At 42.6% G+C, this 21133-nt stretch overlaps 1 protein-coding gene across 1 annotated transcript; it reads left to right on the top strand.

The window, feature by feature from the left end:
• The first annotated feature begins 17319 nt into the window (after positions 1–17319).
• LOC136499602 (uncharacterized) lies at positions 17320–17730 on the top strand. The gene has a single exon (XM_066495202.1). The coding sequence runs from the start codon at positions 17320–17322 to the stop codon at positions 17728–17730; it is 411 nt and encodes a 136-aa protein (XP_066351299.1).
• Positions 17731–21133: the final 3403 nt, after the last annotated feature.

Raw genomic sequence — 21133 nt, 5'->3', positions numbered from 1 at the left:
CCAGGAATCTATTTAGTCACGGACAGAGGGAGTAGTGTGCACTTAACTATATGTCCTTGAGCTCTTATCAAGAAAAAAACTACATATTTTCTATTTATCTGCTGACATATTTTTGAGGAAAAAATCTATCAATTTTTTTGATGTTGCGAATGTTGTTCTTTCATGTTGTAAATGTTGTTATTTGATGTTGCAAATGTTGTAGAGGAGGAAATATGACAAGTTGTATAAGATGTTGCAGATGATATTTTATCATGTTTCAAACATTGTTCATGCATGTTGTATGCTTCATTGTTTCAGTCATATGCAACATCGGAGGATAACATGTGCAACATCAGAGAATAACACGTGCAACATTATAAAATTCGACATATTTTACCATTCAAAATATGTCGACAGATAAATAGATATTCCCAAAAAAAACTATATGTCCTTGGGCTCAATTCTTTCTAAGTTGACTTGGTTGTAGCAATTTTATTTTTGGAAAGAGTTTGTCCGACCATCCTCAACTATTGTGTTATTCCAATTAGCCCCTCGATCGGCAAATTGGATTATATTTTTATACTCCTCCAACTCTTTAAACCATCCGATTTACCTCCCTCAGCTTGTCCGATTTTTTAGAAAAGGGAATATATTAATATCCCAGCTTCTGCATCGACTAATGCATATGGTTGTTCGTTATTACAAGCGAGAGCAAAACGGTCCAGGAATCTCAAAAACAAAGTTTTGAGCCATAAAGACAACAAAAAAAGTTTTCAAAAGCCACAACTAAAAAGCAAGCCTGTTGGCAAATCTCCAGTCGTGTCTTATAAACACCTCCATCGCGGCTATCTCAATAGTCCTACCACTAGTGCAGCAAGGCTTTTTGCTCCCGGTTGGGAAACCCCTTTAGTCCCGGTTTCCCAACCTGGAGCACCAATCTGGGACTAAAGGTACCCTCCTTTAGTCCTGGCTTGACGCCCGGGACTAAAGGGGACCTTTTAGTCCCGGTTGGAAACACCAACCGGGAGTAAAGGGGGCCTCCAGGCCTGGCCAGGGACCGCCACGGGGCAGTACCTTTAGTCCCGGTTGGAAACACCAACCGGGACTAAATGTCCCTCTTTTTTTTCCTTTTTCTGGTTTCTATTTTTGGTTTCTTTTTTCATTTAATGATTAGTTTTGATATTAAAATACATTTTCGAATACGCTGCTAATAGTAATATATATGTGTACTTCGCACGCGTAAGTTTTCATTCGAACTTTGTACATAAATAACAAACGAATATACGCGTACATGCATATATATATGATGATCATATATATACACACGTTATTTTATGTACATATAATATGTGCATACATATATATATATATACATATATATATATATATATATATATATATTACAAAGGTTTGATATATAAATTATTTATGTCCTTAGCAATTCACTCCTCCAGATTTGGCATCCACGTTTCGTTCGGGTCATTGTAGAACTCGCCGTTGGGGTTGATGACCTGGTCATTTAGAAATCCTGCTATAGTCTCTCGAATTGCTTTAAGTTGGTCAAGTCGTATGACTCTTTTCCTCAACCATTAAGTCTTCAATAAAAGTTAAAGGAGAAAGTATTAATATATATATATGTATGTGTATTGCTCATGTAATTACTTATACAAATGAGAGCAATAAAGAAATTGTAAATATACGATCGAAATAATATAAAGGAAAAAGTATTTATATACGTACTTTGAGTTGCTCTTCAGGAGTTCTCTTTGAGTACGCCATGATGAACTCACAAACATAGTATCCGCAGTAGTTGTTACCCTGCTCCTGCCTTAGAACCCACTTTTACGACAAAAACATCAATTAGGGTGAATTGAAATCATCATATGGTGTTAATTGAATATAAATGTGTAGTTATAGTACTTACTTTATGTGCGATTACACCCAGTGGCGCTTTGCAATGTTTCATTTTTTTTCCTCAATGAACTTTTTCCAAACCCTACTCCCAATAAAATAAAAAAATAATTTAACCTTTAATAATTGTTGAGAGATCGGTGCCATTATATATATATGTTGTTATAGAGAAACTAAATTAATTACCCTTGTATAATATCTATCATGTCTTGATACTCCGTTTACGGTTTTCTCAACGAGTCTAAGATTTTCAATCTACTATTGGCCATATCGATGACCATCAATATCCAGTGATTGCTGTATAAACACACACACACACACACACACACACACACACACATATATATATATATATATATATATATATATATATATAATCGACATTAATTACTTATAATAACACTCACTTGAAGTTGTAGGGGAAGAGTATCTCCTTCTTGTCGCGTTGGTTCACTAAGAAATTCATGAGATTTCTCTCAGGTTGAGGCTTATAATCCTTCGGGGGGTTAGGGTGTTTGTATACGACATACGGATCAACGAACCCAACATCATTATCATTTCTCTTTCTAAGTTCTGTCATCTCATATCTGCATACATAAAAATTATGAATATATATATTGTGAATATATAATAAAGAAATTGTGAATATAGTAGAAAATAATCACACTTACAGACAATAACAGCTAATGAGACTTTTGTCGAGAGAGTCCAGGTGGCATAGTTGGTGTAATTCTGCAAGCTCGACATAGATAATGTCATTGCCACGGAAGTAATGGTGGTTTCTAATTCCGACAGAAAGATAGATTTGTCCCGCATCAAACGCCGACATGTACCACCCATTTAGCAGGTACATTTGCGTACCCAGTTCACCTAATTTCTCTGGGTTGTATAGACTCTGGCCTGGTACAAATTTCTTGTAAGGATCCACTTTCGGAGCAGATGGTCCTTCAGCGAGCACTTCGGCAAGGTTCAAACCAGTTTCCTCATAAAACCGAAGAAACGACTCATAGCCGCCTACCTCCGCCACTAAGTTTAAGTTTGAACCATATTCATTAGGAACGACAAGGGGGGGGATTGATTGTTGCGATTGTTGTCCGAGTTGTGCAACACCTTTCCCTACTCTCTTCTTTTTTTGCGCCGCCTCATATGACTTGGTGAGAGAGCGGTCATAGTCCGATATCAGTTGTTTCGCGGCGCTCTTAAGAGAATCCCGTTTTTTTTGTTCCAACTTCTTTCTTAGCTGATCTAGAGGTAGGAAGAAGTATGATGGCTCTGGGTTCTCCCTCGCTCATCATGCCTGTTTTGCACCTTCAAAGAAATCTGTCACTTCTTTTTGTACTGCATCCTTTAATTCCTGTTCACTTTTCTCATAAGATAGTTTTTGGGGAATAACTGGATGAGTATTTACTTTCTGCTTCTTTGCCGGCGGGCAGGGCAACGGCTTCATTTGCGGGGCGGACCTCTTAGGGGCTGGCTTCCTTGGAGGCGGGGGAGGCGTTGGAGACCGCCTTGGAGGCAGTGCAGACTTTGGAGGCGGCAGAGGCGTTGGAGACCTCGGCGGAGGAGTTGTGGACTTTCTTGGAGGCGGTGGAGGAGTTGGAGATGGTGGGGATGCAGCAGTGCCTTCGAAGGCGTCATCATTGCCCTGAGCACTATGATGGTCGGGAGAAGCAACAGCTGGACTTTGGTTGGCAGAGGCCCTGCTTTGTGAGTACAAAAAATAATGAGATATAAGTAAATGCTTATTATTAGTCATGCCCATAGAAAATTATCAAAAAATTGTTTTGTTAACTTTTGTCCACACCTAATGTCTGCTGGTGGTGGAGCAGACACCACAGGGATAATGATGTAGCGCTTGCGCCATAGTATATATGCCTTCTCTGCTTCTCCTAGAGTCTTCTCTCCATCACCTCTAGGAATGTCAAGAGCTAGATCCTCATAACCTTTGCTCACTTTATCCACTGCGACCCTAGCATATCTAGGTTGTATTGGTGCCCCATGGATTCTTGGTGTCTTGGTAGGGTCTGGAGGAGTAAAAACACCGACAGTGACCTTGATTGTGTCATTCCCCCTTGGAACATGTACCTCAATTGATGTCATTGGAGTAGTGACATCATCCACGGGGAAGCGCAGTGCTGCGTCATCTTGCTTTGGCAGCTTAGTGGAAGCGCAGCTGCTTTTCAACTGACCAGGGGGTTAATATTAACATTCATTCCTGGCTCTGATGCCTGCCTCTGGGCACTCATTGCTATCTACACTTGCTTTCTGATTTCTTCCTGCATTCTTGCTTCCATTGCTTTTTCTCGCTCCTTTGCTTTAAGCACCATTTCCTCCAACATTGTCACCCGCACTGCTTGCTGCTCCTTGCTTCTCTGGCGGCTTCGGTAGGTTTCCCTGTCATTAGGGAAACCATGAACCCATGGAGTGTTGCGTCCTAAGCCTCTGGTTCGGCCATTGTGTTCAGCAGTCCCGATGGCATACGTTAGCTCATCCTTCTCTCTATTGGGCTTGAACACACCAATCTCTTTAGCTTCTATAGCAAAAGCCAATCGGCGTGCTGCTGTTTCGAGTTTTTACCCATACAATGCTAGGCCAGTCTATGGGTCGAGTCTTCCCCCATGACCGAAAAACCAATTCTTCAAGCGTGGGGGCCACTTGGCTGATTCTGGTTCGATCCCCTTGGCAATAATGTCCGCTTCCATTTTTTGCCACTTCGGAATGGCAGTATCGTAGCCACCTGATCCCATGTCATGGTGGTATACCTTTTTTCAGGCATTCTCTTGGTTCCTTCTCACCCGTGCCTCACCCTCTGCTGATGTCTTGTACTCTACGAAATCATTCCAATAGGGCCTCTGTTTCGAGATCGGGCCCGTAGCAGTATTGAAATTCGGCGTTTCGTTCTTCTTGATGTATGTATTGTATAGGTGTTTCTTCCAAGTCTAGAATTGTGTGGCCATCTTCTTGATAGCCCACGATCGAACTAGCTCCTTCAATTCATCATCGTTGATATCATCATAATCATCCGCTTGCAACGTGAAATGGGCAAGGATATCATTCCAGAGCAAATTCTTGTCAACATCAGAGACAAAACTAACATCAGGCTCGTTGATCTTTTTCTTCCATTTACGGATACTGATCGGAATTCTATCCCTTACAAGGTACCCTAGTGTTCCATGAATTTCCTTTTATGTGGACCAAGTGGTTCGCCTTTCTCGATGTTGAATTCCGATATTATGTACCGGCCCTCCAGTGGTTTCTTCGGTCCTCGAACATTTTTGCTCTTCGCCGTTGTGGTCGCCGATCCAGAGGGCTACATATAAAAAAATAATAAATAAATATCTTTTGTACACAGAAATATATACAATATTCACATATAATATATATTTAGTATATATACCTCACCTGTATTTTCTTGCAAAACATTTTCTTGCTCATTTTCAAGAGCTAGGTATTGACTTCCGTCATCAACATCCTGCTCACCAGCATTGGCAATAATATTCATCATTTCTTCCTCCATGTTGTCTCCCGAGGCAGCCATATCTAACAAATTTAACAAAATTTAAGTCACATATATAAACAAGTCATATATATACAATAAGTCATATACAAATTTATCTAAGTCACATATATATAAACAAGTCATATATGTAAACAAGTCATATATGTACAATAAGTCATAAACAAAATAAATCTAAGTCACATATATAAACAAGTCATATAAACAATTCATATATATGTAAACAATCATATATGGCAACAAGTCATATATGTAAACAAGTCATATATGTAAACAAGTCATATAAACAAGTCATATATATAAACAAGTCATATATGTAAACAAGTCATATAAACGACGAATTCGCCCTAGCGAGAACAACGAATTCGCCCTAGCGAGAACGACAATTCGCTCTAGCGAGAATGACAGGGCGAATTCATCGTTCTCGCTAGGGCGAATTCGTCGTTCTCGCTAGGGCGAATCATCGTTCTCGCTAGGGCGAATCGTCGTTCTCGCTAGGGCGAATCATCGTTCTCGCTAGGGTATACAACAACGGGGCGGCGTTGCTCCGCATATACAACAACGGGGCGGCGTTGCTCCGCATACAACACAATGAGGCGGCGTTGCTCCACATACAACACAACGAGGCGGCGTTGCTCCGCATACAACACAACGAAGCGGCGTTGCTCCGCATACAACACAACGACGGCGTTGCTCCGCATACAACACAACGAGGCGTTCCTTTGCATATATCACATACAAACACATATCGACGTACGTAGGGGTCGGCGGTGACAATCGACGTACGTAGGGGTCGGCGGTGATGGGCGTCCGGAGGCGGTGATGACGAGGCAGCGAGGGGCGTGGCCGGCGGCCGAGGCTCCTCCTCCTCCCTTCTCCTTCTTCCTTCTCCCTTCTCTTTCTCCTCCCTTCTCCTTCTTCCTTCTCCCTTCTCTCCTCCACCTCCCTTCTCTCCTCTACTGCCCTGCTCCTCCTCTCCTCCAATCTGGCGGTTCAGGGGGCAGGGCACCAGTCCGGCGGCGGGGACAGCCGTGGCAGAGCGGGGCCGGGGCGAGGACGGCCGCGGCAGAGCGGGGACGGGCCGGGGTGGTCGAGGGGCGGCGCGTCGGCGAGCGTGCTTAGTCGGGGCGTGCGACGTCGGGGAGGAGGAAGAAGAGGGGCCGGGGTGGGCGCAGAGGCTATATAAGGGAGAGGACCTTTAGTCCCGGGCCCTGTTAACGCCCGGGACTAAAGGTCACACCTTTAGTCTCGGCTGGTGGTGGCGCCCGGGACTAAAGGTTTTTGGCGGGCGACCAAACTGCAATTTCGCTGCCCACCAATTCATTAGGATTTTAATATAAATCTTTTTACACAAATGATAAAAGGATAGTTAATTGCACAGAAAATTAAATAAAAGACATAAAAATATTTTAAAAAAATATAGATTCTATTTTGCTTTATTGCACACAGGAAAATTATGTGACCTAAAGTTTTAATTTTTTTTAACAAGTTTTAAAACACAATATAGTGTTTAAATTACTATTTTGATAATGCAAAAATATAGTGTTTAATTAAATTCAGAAAAACTCTTGTGTTTCGACTGGAAATTTGTTTCCACATCATTTGAACGTGACATAATCCCACCATCAAACATAAATTTGTTTTCACATCATTTCAACGTGACATCATTTCCACATCTTTGGGCTTCTTTGGCTGGATCACTGCCTCATTAGCCGCCATATCTGCCTGTTGTGCAAGATATTTTTGCACGAGTTCAACATACTCTTCCTCCCAGTAGAAGCCTGAACATCTAGTATCATCCCACTGAAATTAAAACAGAAAATTAGAACTTTAATCACAACCATCATGAAAATAGGTATAAACTAACCATAGTCATTAAATACGATAAAATAACTCACATTGCGATCCGGACACTTGTAGAAAATGCGACCCTTGTTGGGACCCTCCTTCTTCACTCGGTACTCCATCACAATCTTCGTCTTATCACAACACTTGCCGCATGCAATGAGTGGGAGGCCTGGCCTAAGTCGCTTTGGAAACCCATGAGAGGCCGAGGACCCGGAAGCAGTTGCCATCTACTCTCTATACTCATTTTTTAAAACACTATAAATTTCTCATTTTATAAACAAATAAAATTAAAAAAACTCTAAAATTCTCTATATCTCTAAACAATGAAGTGTGCTATGCATGCTACAAATGAACGGTGAATACTAGTTTTTAATAGCTACTTTAACCTTCCTTCATGTAAATATGCAAGCTTGAAGTGATTTTGAGCTCAAATTGCTTACAAATGAAAAAAACCACAATAAAGAACCATATATATAGTGAACAAAATGAGATAAGACAATGGTGAAACATGAGAGTATGAAGTTGGTAACCTTTAGAACCGAAGAATCGATGGAGGAATCGAAGAAATCGATGGAGGAATCAAAGAATGGATGGAGAAAGAGCAAGAACACTGCTTAAATTTGAACTTAAGCTCTCGGGCGGGCTCGGGGAGGAAGAAGACGGCCAACAGGATTTATAGCTCAAAAACATGTTTCAATAAATAACCATCCGTACTAGTTGACCTTGCTTACGTGATCATCTCGGCGAGCATTTCTCCACCAGACGGCACCGTACTTGGTCAAGGAAGAGCTCCGATTCTACGAGGAAGGGAACACGGTCTTCCACTACCGTTGCCGCTCTCCCTCGTAGAATCAAAGCTCCTCCTTGATGTCCGTTACCGCTTGGCAGAGAACATGCTCGCCAAGCTGAACACGGTCCGCAAGTTCAACTAGTACGGATTTTCTATAATTTCTAAATATTTTCTAAGTTTTTCATTTCATAAAAAGTTAAAATAAAATATTTAGTCGCGGAGTCCATAGAAATGACCATATTTTGACCTAGCAACGCATTGTCAATTGTCATTGCGTTGCATTGCACCCCGGACCGGACTCCGAACAATAAAATACTATGGTCGATCGATGCCGTTCTTTGTCGTACAGTCGCACGGCGACGGCCGATGGACCCGTTCAACCACCAAATTTGTTAGGCCCGGCTGTTCGGGCGTATCATCAAAAGAGAACGGATTTGCTTCCTATTGCACGGCCTTACATTGCATCTGTCATACCAGTCGGAGGCACTAGTCCCCGGTGTGCTTCAAACCTCTACTGGTATACCGAGAAGCAGCAGGTTGACGGTGGAAGAAAGAAATGAGGAAGATGAGCGAAGTGCACAGAGACAGCAACGCAACCGCAAAACCATGACACTTGCCACATGCAATGAGTGGGAGGCCCGGCCTAAGTCGCTTTGGAAACCCATGAGAGGCCGAGGACCCAGAAGCAGTTGCCATCTACTCTCTATACTCATTTTTTAATATACTATAAATTTCTCATTTTATAAACAAATAAAATTAAAAAAAGTCTAAAATTCTCTATATCTCTAAACAATGAAGTGTGCTATGCATACTACAAATGAACGGTGAATACTAGTTTTTAATAGCTACTTTAACCTTCCTTCATGTAAATATGCAAGCTTGAAGTGATTTTGAGCTCAAATTGCTTACAAATGAAAAAAACCACAATAAAGAACCATATATATATATAGTGAACAAAATGAGATAAGACAATGGTGAAACATGAGAGTATGAAGTTGGTAACCTTTAGAACCGAAGAATCGACGGAGGAATCGAAGAAATCGATGGAGGAATCGAAGAATGGATGGAGAAAGAGCAAGAACACTGCTTAAATTTGAACTTAAGCTCTAGAGCGGGCTCGGGGAGAAAGAAGACGGCCAGCAGGATTTATAGGGGGGCCTTTAGTCCCGGTTGGTGGATCCAACCGGGACTAAAGGTCACTTTCCAGTCCCGGGCCACGCCACTAGCCGGGACAAGAGCTTTACTCCCGGTTGGAGCCACCAACCGGGAGTAAAGGTCGACCTTTAGTCTCGGTTGATGGCTCCAACCGGGACTAAAGGTCCCCTGCCACAACGGCCTGGCGCAGGAGCCGTTGGGCAGGGACCTATAGTCCCGGTTGGAGCCACCAACCGGGACTAAAGGTCTCTCTAGTCCCGGGCGCAATATTTCCCGGGACTAGAGCCTGGTTTGGCCCTTCGATCAAAGGTCTGTTCTCTACTAGTCCCGGGCGCAATATTTCCCGGGACTAAAGCCACCAACCAGGGGTATTCTTTGAGCCCCAATATTCCTATTCATGAAAGATGCTTACACAATTGATTACGATTGTGTCTGTACTCGATGACTTGTATGACAATCATTGCACCACAGAAGAAGGCAATGTCTTCACTGCAGCACTGCAAAGGTTTGCAACACTTCTGTCCATATTCATCATGTTGCTTATAGGGTAATAAATTTATATAGTCCTAATTATTTATTTGTATGGAAAGCTGATGTCTCTAGAAGTTCCATTTTCAATACATCATGTTAATATAATCATAAGTTTCATAAATGACAGGTGGGATGAAGAAGCAGTAGAGCAATGCCCAACATACTTGAGGACTTTATATATAAATATACTTAACACCGTAAAAGCCATTGAGGAGGGGTTGAATCTTCAAAACAACAAACATGCCAAGTTGGTTAAAGGACTGGTATGTCTTACTGAAACAAGATTAAAATGGAGAAACAATTGTATATATCCCTAGGAGGAAAATTATCGTGATTGACATATCTAAAAGCCATCATGGTTATATTATGTGTGTATGTCCAAATGTTCATTGTGCATCCTTGTGATTAACATATTTATAATCTTACTATGGTACAATGCGATCTAAAATTAATTTAGAGCAACATGATTGTCACTACTTTATTTTTATTCAATATATACTAATCTAACAAGTGTACAACATCTAAACTAATTTCGTTCTAATAATTTTGCTTGATCTAATATTAACTACAACATCCAAAATTTGGGGCTTATGATTATGAAATGCCTGGCTTAATTCTTGAAAAAAATTTGTTCAACAATTATTCAGATTATATGCATGCATAGTAGATAAAAGTTGTATCAATGGATCCACATTATATTCCACACGTCTTTCAATACAAATTTATTTTTATTGTAACCAATGATATCTTATAAGAGTTTAGTGACAAGTATAGTTTAAAAATACTTTTTCTTATATTCTTAATACTCCATACAGAAAGAAATATATAAATCAGTAAGTATTTTTTCATAGAGAGAGCAATAATTTCGGCATTAGTTTAAACTTATGTGTGTTTGAGAGTTTGGGTGCACCTAGTATACGCAAGTATAAAGAATAATTAATGTGTTCCAGACAAAATGGCATTTGCTAACAGTAGTTAGAGCTCCCTGAGGCCTCCATTACAAATTTAAAGGTTTGCCTGGGTAGTTTTCTCTTTGGGATATATTGTATCATCTTTGAGCTTTCACACTAATCTTACATGCATTTTAGATAATCGACATGGCCAAATGCTATAATGCTGAGACCGAATGGCGTGACAAGAAATATGTGCCAGCCACCGTTGATGAGCATCTAAAAATTTCAGCACGCAGTAGTGCTTGTATGCACATCGTGAGCCTGGGATTCATTTCAATGGGAGATGTGGCAACTAGCGAAGCTATTGAGTGGGCTTCTACCTATCCGAAAATCATCCGAGCTGTCTGTGTTATTGGACGCCTCGCTAATGATATAGTGTCGTACAAGGTGCCAGTTAGTCTATATTTTCTAAGTGCTAATAAATGATAAGCTCAATTATAGAATCGTTCCTAAACTTTTCAATGTTTTTGGCTGCAGCGAGAAGAAGCCTCAAAGAATATGGTATCTACAGTGCAAACTTGTGCAAAAGAATATGGTACCACAATAGAACAAGCCATAGAAAAGCTTAGAGAACTGATCGAGGAAGCGTGGATGGACATCACCGAAGAGTGCATCTGTGCATGAGACAGCCACAACCAAAGGCTCTTCTGGAGAGGGTAGCCAACCTGGCTCGTACAATGGATTTTCTATACACCGATTCACGGAGTATCAAAGGCAATATTGGATTCACTGTATGTGCATCTAATCAACTAAAATTAGGTGACAGCGTGGCTATAACCAGCTGGACAACAATTCAGTGTCTATATAGTTTGTAGTATTTGCAAATGTATTGTGTTTCTCGGAAGATCTTGCAGATATATATATATACTTTAGTGATCTTTTTCTATAGGAATATGTTTACTAGCCGGCCACTGTAAAATCCAAACCTTACTAGGTTTCCAAGTATGGCATGTGGGTTCATAACTATTGTACAACTCGATGTAATGATTATGAATTAATAAAATCTTTCTTTTACCAAGAAAAAGTATGGCTTGTTTGGCGTAGAGTTAGATGGAACAATTTCCAGGCACCAGAAATTATTGAAATCGGAGCTATAGACACATGGACGACGACATTTAGTTGAGCAATTTTGTTATTAAATTCTGAGATAAATACAGATATTCAAACCAACTTATTTTATTCGACAAACTCCAAATCATATATGGTAGAATTATGATAAACAGTGAGGAGCTAGAGTTGCGCTAATAAACCGGCTGTCCATGACTAAATTGGGCTAGTCCTGGCTAGTTCGTCTCCTACCCTCTTCTGTATTCATGGTGGATGGGCTAGAAGCTACTCCCTCTATCCCCAAATAAATCAATTCATAGAATCCGTACCAGTCAAACTTTTTTAAGTTTGACTAATTTTATAGAAAAAAGTAACAACATCTGTGACATAAAATGAACACATTATGAAAATATACTCTATGGTACATTTAATGATACTAGTTTGATATAATAAATCTTGATGTTTTTTCTACGAATTTGGTCAAAGTTTAAAAAGTTTGACTTAAGACAACTCCAGGAATCTATTTAGTCACGGACAGAGGGAGTAGTGTGCACTTAGCTATATATCCTTGAGCTCTTATCAAGAAAAAAACTACATATTTTCTATTTATCTGCTGACATATTTTTGAGGAAAAAATCTGTCAAATTTTTTGATGTTGCGAATGTTGTTCTTTCATGTTGTAAATGTTGTTATTTGATGTTGCAAATGTTGTAAAGGAGGAAATATGACAAGTTGTATAAGATGTTGCAGATGATATTTTATCATGTTTCAAACATTGTTCATGCATGTTGCATACTTCATTGTTTCAGTCATATGCAACATCGGAGGATAACATGTGCAACATCAGAGAATAACACGTGCAACATTATAAAATTCGACATATTTTACCATTCAAAATATGTCAACAGATAAATAGATATTCCCAAAAGAAAACTATATGTCCTTGAGCTCAATTCTTTCTAAGTTGACTTGGTTGCAGCAATTTTATTTTTGGAAAGAGTTTGTCCGACCATCCTCAACTATTGTGTTATTCCAATTAGCCCCTCGATCGGAAAATTGGATTATATTTTTATACTCCTCCAACTCTTTAAAACATCCGATATACCTCCCTTAGCTTGTCCGATTTTTTAGAAAAGGGAATATATTAATATCCCAGCTTCTGCATCGACTAATGCATATGGTTGTTCGTTATTACAAGCGAGAGCAAAACGGTCCAGGAATCTCAAAAACAAAGTTTTGAGCCATAAAGACAACAAAAAAAGTTTTCAAAAGCCACGACTAAAAAGCAAGCCTGTTGGCAAATCTCTAGTCGTGTCTTGCAAACACCTCCATCGTGGCTATCTCAATAGTCCTACATCCCATCTTCAACAAATGGCAATCCTCCTCCCTCTGTATTAGGGACCAGTACCTGGTCCAGTATGTCCCCTTGAAGATAACATGCAAATAAGATGGTGCTAGAGCCTTGTCAAACATAATATCATTCCGGGTTAACCAAATCGCACAACAAATGGCATTTGCACCCACAAGAATTTGTGATTTCATTTTCCTATTTATCCCTTCCAACCATTTTGTAAACAAATTGTGTACACTAGTTGGAGGTATTAGGTTAAAGGAAACATGAACAATTCTCCACATAAATTTAGCAAAATGACAGTCAAAGAGTAGATGTTGTATGGATTCGTTCAAGGAACAGAAACAACACTTTCTATCTCCTTGCCACTGCTGCCTCGCTAAATTATCTTTTATTAAAATTACACCCTTGTATAGGTACCACATAAAGACTTTGATTTTGAGAGGTAGTTTAAGTTTCCAAATTAAAGTGTTAAACGGTAAAGCCTGTGCTCCTAACAAAGCTCTGTACATGAAACTGACTGAGAACAACCCATTCTGATGTAGCCCCCACACAAAGCGATCTCTCTGGTTTCTTAGGTGTACATCTGCAACCATAGCCACCACATTGTGCCACGCTTGCAAATTAGCACCCATCAGCGATCTCCTGAAAGCTGCATTTAATGGTTCGTGGACATCACTGACCTTGCAGATGCACTTTTCTTCCTCACAATGTTATATAGTGCAGGAAAGAACGTTTTAAGTCGGCGTGGTCTTATCCACGAATCCTCCCAAAAACGCACTTGAGACCCATCACCTAGTTCAAACCTACCCATCAAAAGGAACTCACCCTTAACCTTCATGAGGCTAGCCCAAAACTAAGATTCTCCGGGCATGTATTGAACCTGTGTCAAAGATTTGTCCCTTAAATATTTATTCGTAAGCAATTGTTGCCAAACCCCGTCTCCATTTAACAATTTAAAGAGTCATTTGCTTAGGAGACACTTATTGTGAACATCTAGATTTAGGACTCCCAATCCTCCTTGGTCTTTTGGTGTACCCACTACCTCCCACTTTGTCAATCTATATTTTTTCTTATGCTCATCACTCTACCAAAAAAACGGGATCTAAAATAGTCCCACTTCTTCAAAACCCCTCTAGGTATTTCAAAAAATGACATCATGAACATGGGAAGACTACTTAGAACAGAGTTAATAAGAACAAGCCTCCCTCCTACTGATAACATCTTACCCCTCCAACAGCTCAATCTCTTTTGAAATCGTTCTTCAACATGTTTCCAGTCCTTATTCATGAGTTTTCTATGGTGCATATGAATTCCTAGGTATGTAAACGGGAATGATCCTACATTACACCCAAAAATTTGTGCATACTCATTTTGATTATCTTTGGCTGCTCCGTTGCAAAACAATTCGCTCTTATGGAAATTGATCTTGAGTCCTAAAAGTTGTTCAAAAGCACAAAGCAAAAGCTTCATGTTTTTGGCCCTCGTTAGATCATTGTCCACAAAGATATTAGTGTCATCCGCATACTGAAGGACTGAAAGACCATCATCTACCAAATGCGGCACAACCCCTTAGACTTGTTCAGCCTCTTTGGACTTGTTCAACCCCTTTTGCTCGTAAAATAAGAATAGCCAGCATATCAACCACTATATTAAAAAAGATTGGAGATAACGGATCCCCCTGACGTACTCCTTTTTTTGTTTGGAAATAATGGCCTAAATTATCATTGACCTTCACTACAACACTCCCTCTAGTCATGACTTTTGCAATCCATTCACACCAAATTGGTGAGAATCCTTTCATTCTAAGGACTTATTGTATAAAAGGCCACTTTAGTTTGTCATATGCTTTTTCGAAGTCTAGTTTTAAAATCACTCCATCTTGTTTTTTCCTATGTAACTCATGAATTGTTTCATGTAGGATCACAAATCCTTCCATCATATATCTCCTCGGAATGAAGGTTGTCTGAGACGGACCCATCAACTTATCAGCCACTTTCAAAATTCTATTGTTTAGTACTTTCGTAAAAATCTTAAAGGACACATTTAAGAGACATATAGGCATGTATTGTTGTATCCGGATCGCATCAGTGATCTTAGGTAAAAGTGTAATTACCCCAAAGTTTAAACTATGAATAGGCAGTCTCCCAGCATGGAATTCATAAAAGAGGCTCATCAAATCTAGCTTCACAACTTCTCAAAAGAATTGGTAAAATTCAGCGGGAAAGCCATCCGGACCAGGTGCCTTGTTTTGTTTCATATCCAAGACTGCCAATTTGACCTCCTCCTCACTGAATGGAGCCACCAATACTTCATTCTCCTCCTCCGACACTTGAGGTATGTCATGCCTCAAAGTCTCGTCCATTGAGAAAGAATTCTGTACACGAGGTCCAAACAGTCGTTTATAGTATTCCGTTATATAATCTTTCAAGTTCGCATCCCCAACAATAATTCATTCTTCCTATTCTAGCTGTATAATTTTTGTTTTCCTATGTCTCCCATTTGCCACCAGATGGAAAATACTTGGTATTATCATCCCCTTGCAATAACTTTGTTGCTTCAGATCGTTGATGCCAGTATATCTCCTCCTCTCTTAGCAACTTAGTTAATTGCCCTTTGAGATGATGTCTAAGCTCCACCTCTTGAGGTGACAGCAAACTTGTTTCTGCCTTTCTTTCGAATACATCTATCTTAGCCAATAGATCTAATTTATACTTCTTGTTTTGGGAAACTAAATTTCTAGCCCATCCTCTAAAGGAACGTCATAGCCTTCTAATCTTATTTTGCCACCGTTCCATGGGTGATCTACCCCTATTCTCATACTTCCAAACCTCTTTTACCAAGCCAAAGAAACCATCCTATGTCAGCCACCCTAGCTCAAATTTAAAATTCCTAACGTTGCCTCTGTGAGATGGCTTCCCTCCATCTAATAAAAGTGGTGTGTGATCTGAGATTTCTCGGGTGAGTTCTTGAACAGTAGCCAGTGGAAAGTTTTGTTCCCAATATGTTGTTACCAAAATACGGTCTAACTTTTCATATGTTGGAAATTAATCTAACTGGTTTTGAAAGTAGTTATGGCTGGCTAAAATTTTTCCTAACCATGATTTCATACATAGATAGATAGATAGATTGGCAAAGCTACAGAGAGCCTGTGGGCCGCAGATCACCCTGCACTTGACCTATAGGAGTCAGAAGTGAGTATGTGACTACCTTAGCAAACAGAAACGTGGAACGTTGTTCCAAAAATATTTATGTTTCCAATTCGAAAACATTTATGTTTCCACATGAGAAAATGCATGCTTCTTTAAGTTTTCATTCCCGTTTTCTACTAGAAACATGGCTGCTAAGGGATGTTAGGCTAGTGCCGCTCAGCCTTTCACCTTCGCTTCACACAGCCCCACAGCCCTTCGACCCTTCCTATTCTTTTCCTTGCGGGTACCCCTTCGTTTTCTTCCGTGGTACGAGTGCAGTCGATCAGTTTGGCGGGGGCGACAGCAGTCGGCAACAGCGGCGGGCGTGTCCATCAGCGCCTCCATGACGGGATTGTGATCGTCGAGCAACAGCCCAGCACCAGCAGGTATGATCTGTCATCTCGAAGAATCAAAGACTCGAACTGATCTTATCATCAGCCAAAGCCATTTAGCCTATTGCCCCTACTCCAGTAGTCACATTTCTTTTTTCCTTTCAATTTCTCTCTAGGTATCGTTGCTCGCGGCTGGTGATCAGGGATTTCATGATTTGCATGGACAGCAAAAGTGCATAAGGCACAGGGTATGCAAAACTAACTTAGGTTATAGACTTCTAGGCCGTTGAGTTATTGGAGGATTTTTTTGGCAACACTGGATTACTTTATTTCAATTGTAGGATTTTTTGTAGCATTGGATTATTGGAATGGTAAATTAAAACAATTTGCAGATGTGTTGAAACATAAAGAGTGTTGAGGGATAGCGCCAAGACCATGGACGCCAACTGCTTTCGCTGACTAGAGCCAGTGTGCGGTGACCATGAGCACGACGCGCACCCCTGCGCCCACGTTGTACACTAGCACTTAGGTGCAGTTGCCAATTGAGCAACACATGTTGTAACTTATATAAACACGAGATCAATGGAAACACTGTTGACTCTCATTCCTACTTTCTACATGGTATTGGATAGCTCGGGTTGATCCCCTCGCTGCCATCGCTTCCTCTCGCCATCTTCAACCTCTGTTGTTCATCTTCGGCGTTCTCTTGTCACCATGCCCACCATGGATGAAAATCCCCTCTTTGATGCCGACCAATCCAACTCCGACTCCTCCGAAGCCTCCTTCACTTCCTCCGCCGACATCGATGTTTCCGCCACCAACACACCTCCCACATCCGTCCTCCAAACCGTGAACATCAAATCCCATGTTCCAGTTCTCCTCAAGCTCGCCGAGCCAAACTACGATGAATGGCGTTGTTTCTTCAACACATTCCTCAGCAAGTTCGGCCTCACCTCCCATGTCTCCCCGCCGACCACCTCAATCCAGTGTCGTGATCCCGAATGTCGCATCGTCGATCAGTGCGTCCTGAGTTGGTTGTACAACTCTATCTCCAAGGACATGCGCGCCATCGTTCGCTCTCCGCACGCCACCGCCTACCACGTTTGGGACGGCATCCAAGCCTAATTCTGCTACAACGAACTTCATCACGCAGTCTACCTTGAGTCCGAGTTTAGGAGTCTTGTCTAGGGCGACATGGACATTACTCAGTACGCCGAGCACCTCAAGCAACTCAGCCGATGATCTCCGTGATGTTGGCCAGCCGGTGCGCGAGATTAGCCAAGTGTTCAACATGCTACATGGCCTCAGCTCCAAGTACCGTCATGCCATCCCGACGATCACGGCGCGACAACCGCCTGCACACTTTCCTCTCGGTGTGCTTGTACCTGCTGCTGGAAGAAAAGTATGACCGCAAGCACGCTAACACTAGCCGCCCAGCACGCCCTCATCGCCTCTAGCAGTTCCAAACCATCCAGCAGGCAGTGGCGGCTCTAGCACCACTCCTCCTCCTACCTAGTCCCCTAGCGGCTGGCACCGGCGGATTGGCATCGTGCACCGACGGTTCTGCGCCGCGCACCAATAGGTTCCTACGGAGGCGGTCTTGGCCATGGTCGTGGCCACGAACGTGGCTGCGGCTTCAACCAACCAGATGGCGGTTCCTACAATTAGGCCCTGTGGTTCCCTAGCTTGGCCTCCCAGCGTCAATCCCTATACCGGGATGGTCTAGGCCTGGCAGATGCCATTCAGGGCGCCCGGCGCTGGCGTGTTCGGTCCCCGTCCTGGCACTCCTCCGCACCAAGCATACTACGCTGGCACTCCTGCTCCAGATCCAAGTGTGTACACTGCTTCCTCACCCACATCGGACTTCTAGAACCAGCAGGCCCTCCTGGCTGCTTGTCGACGAAATATGGTCGGCAGTCTACCTAGGGGTATGCCCAAGGTAGTAGATTATCGGCAGACAGATGCGCAAACCCCAAACAAGACGGTGACGCAAGATAGACACAAGGTTTTATCCAGGTTCGGCCGCCAAGAAGGCGTAATACCTACGTCCTGCGTCTGATTTGTATTGTTGTATGTTAATGAGAGATGTTTTTTAGAGGGATCCCCTGCCCACCTTATATAGTCCGGGGGGCAGGGTTACAGATCTGGAAACCAATCCTAGTCCGTTACAATTGCCATATGCGGCCGGATAAGGATTCCTATTCTAACCGACCAGGATCCTGCTTGATCGCCAAATCCGCCTCGACTCCTTGTGCGGGACTCTGATCAGGTTGGCCGAGCTGCACGTCATCTTTCGGGTGGACTGGACCCATTGATCTGGGCCAGGCCCAAGCTTAGCCATAAGGGTATAGGGGTTAATACCCCCACAGCTAGTCCCCGAGCATCATGCATTATGCTACGACACGCCATTTTAACCTTCTCCGACAAGTAGAGCTTGAGTCCTTGACGTCTCTGACCACCATCATCACCGGAGAAGTAGGTTGTCCGAAGAATGTATGGTGCTCTTAAGAAAAAAAAAGATTTCTGTCTGAGAAGTGTGCCCACTTGTATTTCTGAAAAGAAATGTAAGTGGTCTTGAAACATAGCGTCCTTGAACATTAGAGGCGTAGGGGTCGAAAAAACAAACACATTCACCGCAAGGTGAAGTGTGCCCACTTAGTCCCCGAGCCTGGTAGTAGGTCACATAGGCACGTGGTGCCAGGGTCTAAAAAGAATTCCCAGTTTAGTTGAAAACCCAATTCCCGTACAGGCAAAACGAGATGCACCGGCAGGTGCATCGTACCGACGTAGTCCCCGAGCTTGCAGGAAGGCGAAGTATGAGCCTTGTAGCAAGGTCTTAAGAAATGTCTCTCAACTGTATGTGAGTACAAATCACATGTAGCCAAGGAGAACCATTATTCAAGCAGTGGTCGGGACAGTCCCCGAGCACATTAATAATCCTTACAATCATTCAAAGCACAGGGGTCGATTAAACAAACACTTTCACCGCAAGGTGAAGTGTGCCCACTTAGTCCCCGAGCCTGGTAGTAGGTGACGCAGGCACGTGGTGCCAGGGTCTAAAAAGAATTTCCGCTGAAGTTAAGAATCCAATTGCCGTACAGGCAAAACGAGATGCCCCGGCAGGTGCATCGTACCGACGTAGTCCCCGAGCTTGCTGGAAGGCAAAATATGAGCCTTGTAGCAAGGTCTAAATAAATGTCCCTCAACTGTATGTGAGTACAAATCACATGTAGCCGAGGAGGACCATTTTCCAAGCAAAGGTCGGGTCAGTCCCCGAGCACGGCAGTGGTCGGAGTAGTCCCCGAGCACGAAAGTGGTCGGAGCAATCCCTGAGCATGGTAGTGGTCTTGGCAGTCCACGAGCACGGCAGTGGTCTAGGCAATCCCTAAGCACGGCAGTGGTCTGGGCAGTCCCCGAGCACGGCAGTGGTCGGAGCAATCCCCGAGCACAGTAGTGGTCTTGGCAGTCCCCGAGCACGGCAGTGGTCTGGGCGATCCCCGAGCATTGTAGGAGTCTGATCCATCCTTGAGCACAAAACAAGCATCAAAAATACAAACGCCATTGATGTATTTATTTGGTGTATTTATTTATCTCCTTTCTCTGCCAAGTCCAGTCTGACACGTCTGGTCAAAAAAGCAAACGGGAATAGTACGTCATTCTGTCTTCTTACTCTTTTCTGGCAAACAGTCGCTTGGCACCTGTATGGAGGTGCATCAGTGTGGGCCCTCTTACACTATCAACGAAGAGGCGCGTACACTAGTAATGAAGGGGCAGTGTTTTTTGGCGTAGATCTCGAGGTTGTGTGAACAACCGTCTACGGCGCGTGCACACGTCTCCCAATAATCTCAGGCGGACGAAATGACGGAGCTCTCTGTTATTTATAATGTAGATCTGGTAAGTTACTCACACCATTCCCCATTGTCATTCGCCGCCGCAACCTTCTCCTTCCTCTTGCCGAACCCTATTCCTCCGAAAATCATCGCCAACCCCCTCGCCACCGCATCCGTACCCTTAGTAAGGATAGACTAATGGCGAAGAGAGACGCCTAGAAGAAAGGTGGAGTCATGGCGAAGAAGTGGTGGAAGTCGCAGAGCAATGAGCAGACCATCGAAGACCTCGTCGCCATGGGAGTGCTCCACAACAAGGCACTCCTGGGATGGCGTGCGCCTGGAAGGAGAAAGCTTCCCCAATCCACAACCAGGTGAGATTGTAGTTTTCGAAGACTTCTTCAAATGGGGTTTTGGGATTCCAGTGCACCCTTTCCTTTAGGGTCTCTGCTTGTATTACGAGATTGGGAATTGCAATCTACATCCCAACTTGATTCTTCTTGTCTCCACCTTCATCCATCTCTACGAGGCTTATGGTGGCTTCTAGCCCCATTTCGACCTCTTTCGCCACCTGTTCTGTCTTCGGAAGAAAGGGAGCGGTGGCTCGAAAATAGCCAGAGGTGTCTACCTGAATCTACACGACGGAATGAAAGCCCAATACTTGCACTACCCCTAGAACACCTCACTAGACGAGTGGTACA

Source organism: Miscanthus floridulus, chromosome 13 (genome assembly GCF_019320115.1).
Source record: "Miscanthus floridulus cultivar M001 chromosome 13, ASM1932011v1, whole genome shotgun sequence".
In the NCBI taxonomy this organism is placed as follows: domain Eukaryota; kingdom Viridiplantae; phylum Streptophyta; class Magnoliopsida; order Poales; family Poaceae; genus Miscanthus; species Miscanthus floridulus.
Note: the sequence above shows the minus strand (reverse complement) of the source record. Positions and strands in the feature narration are given on the sequence as shown.

Excerpts from the sequence above, each read along its gene's own strand:
- LOC136499602 (XM_066495202.1), top strand. The coding sequence starts at position 17,320 with ATGCCCACCATGGATGAAAATCCCCTCTTTGATGCCGACCAATCCAAC.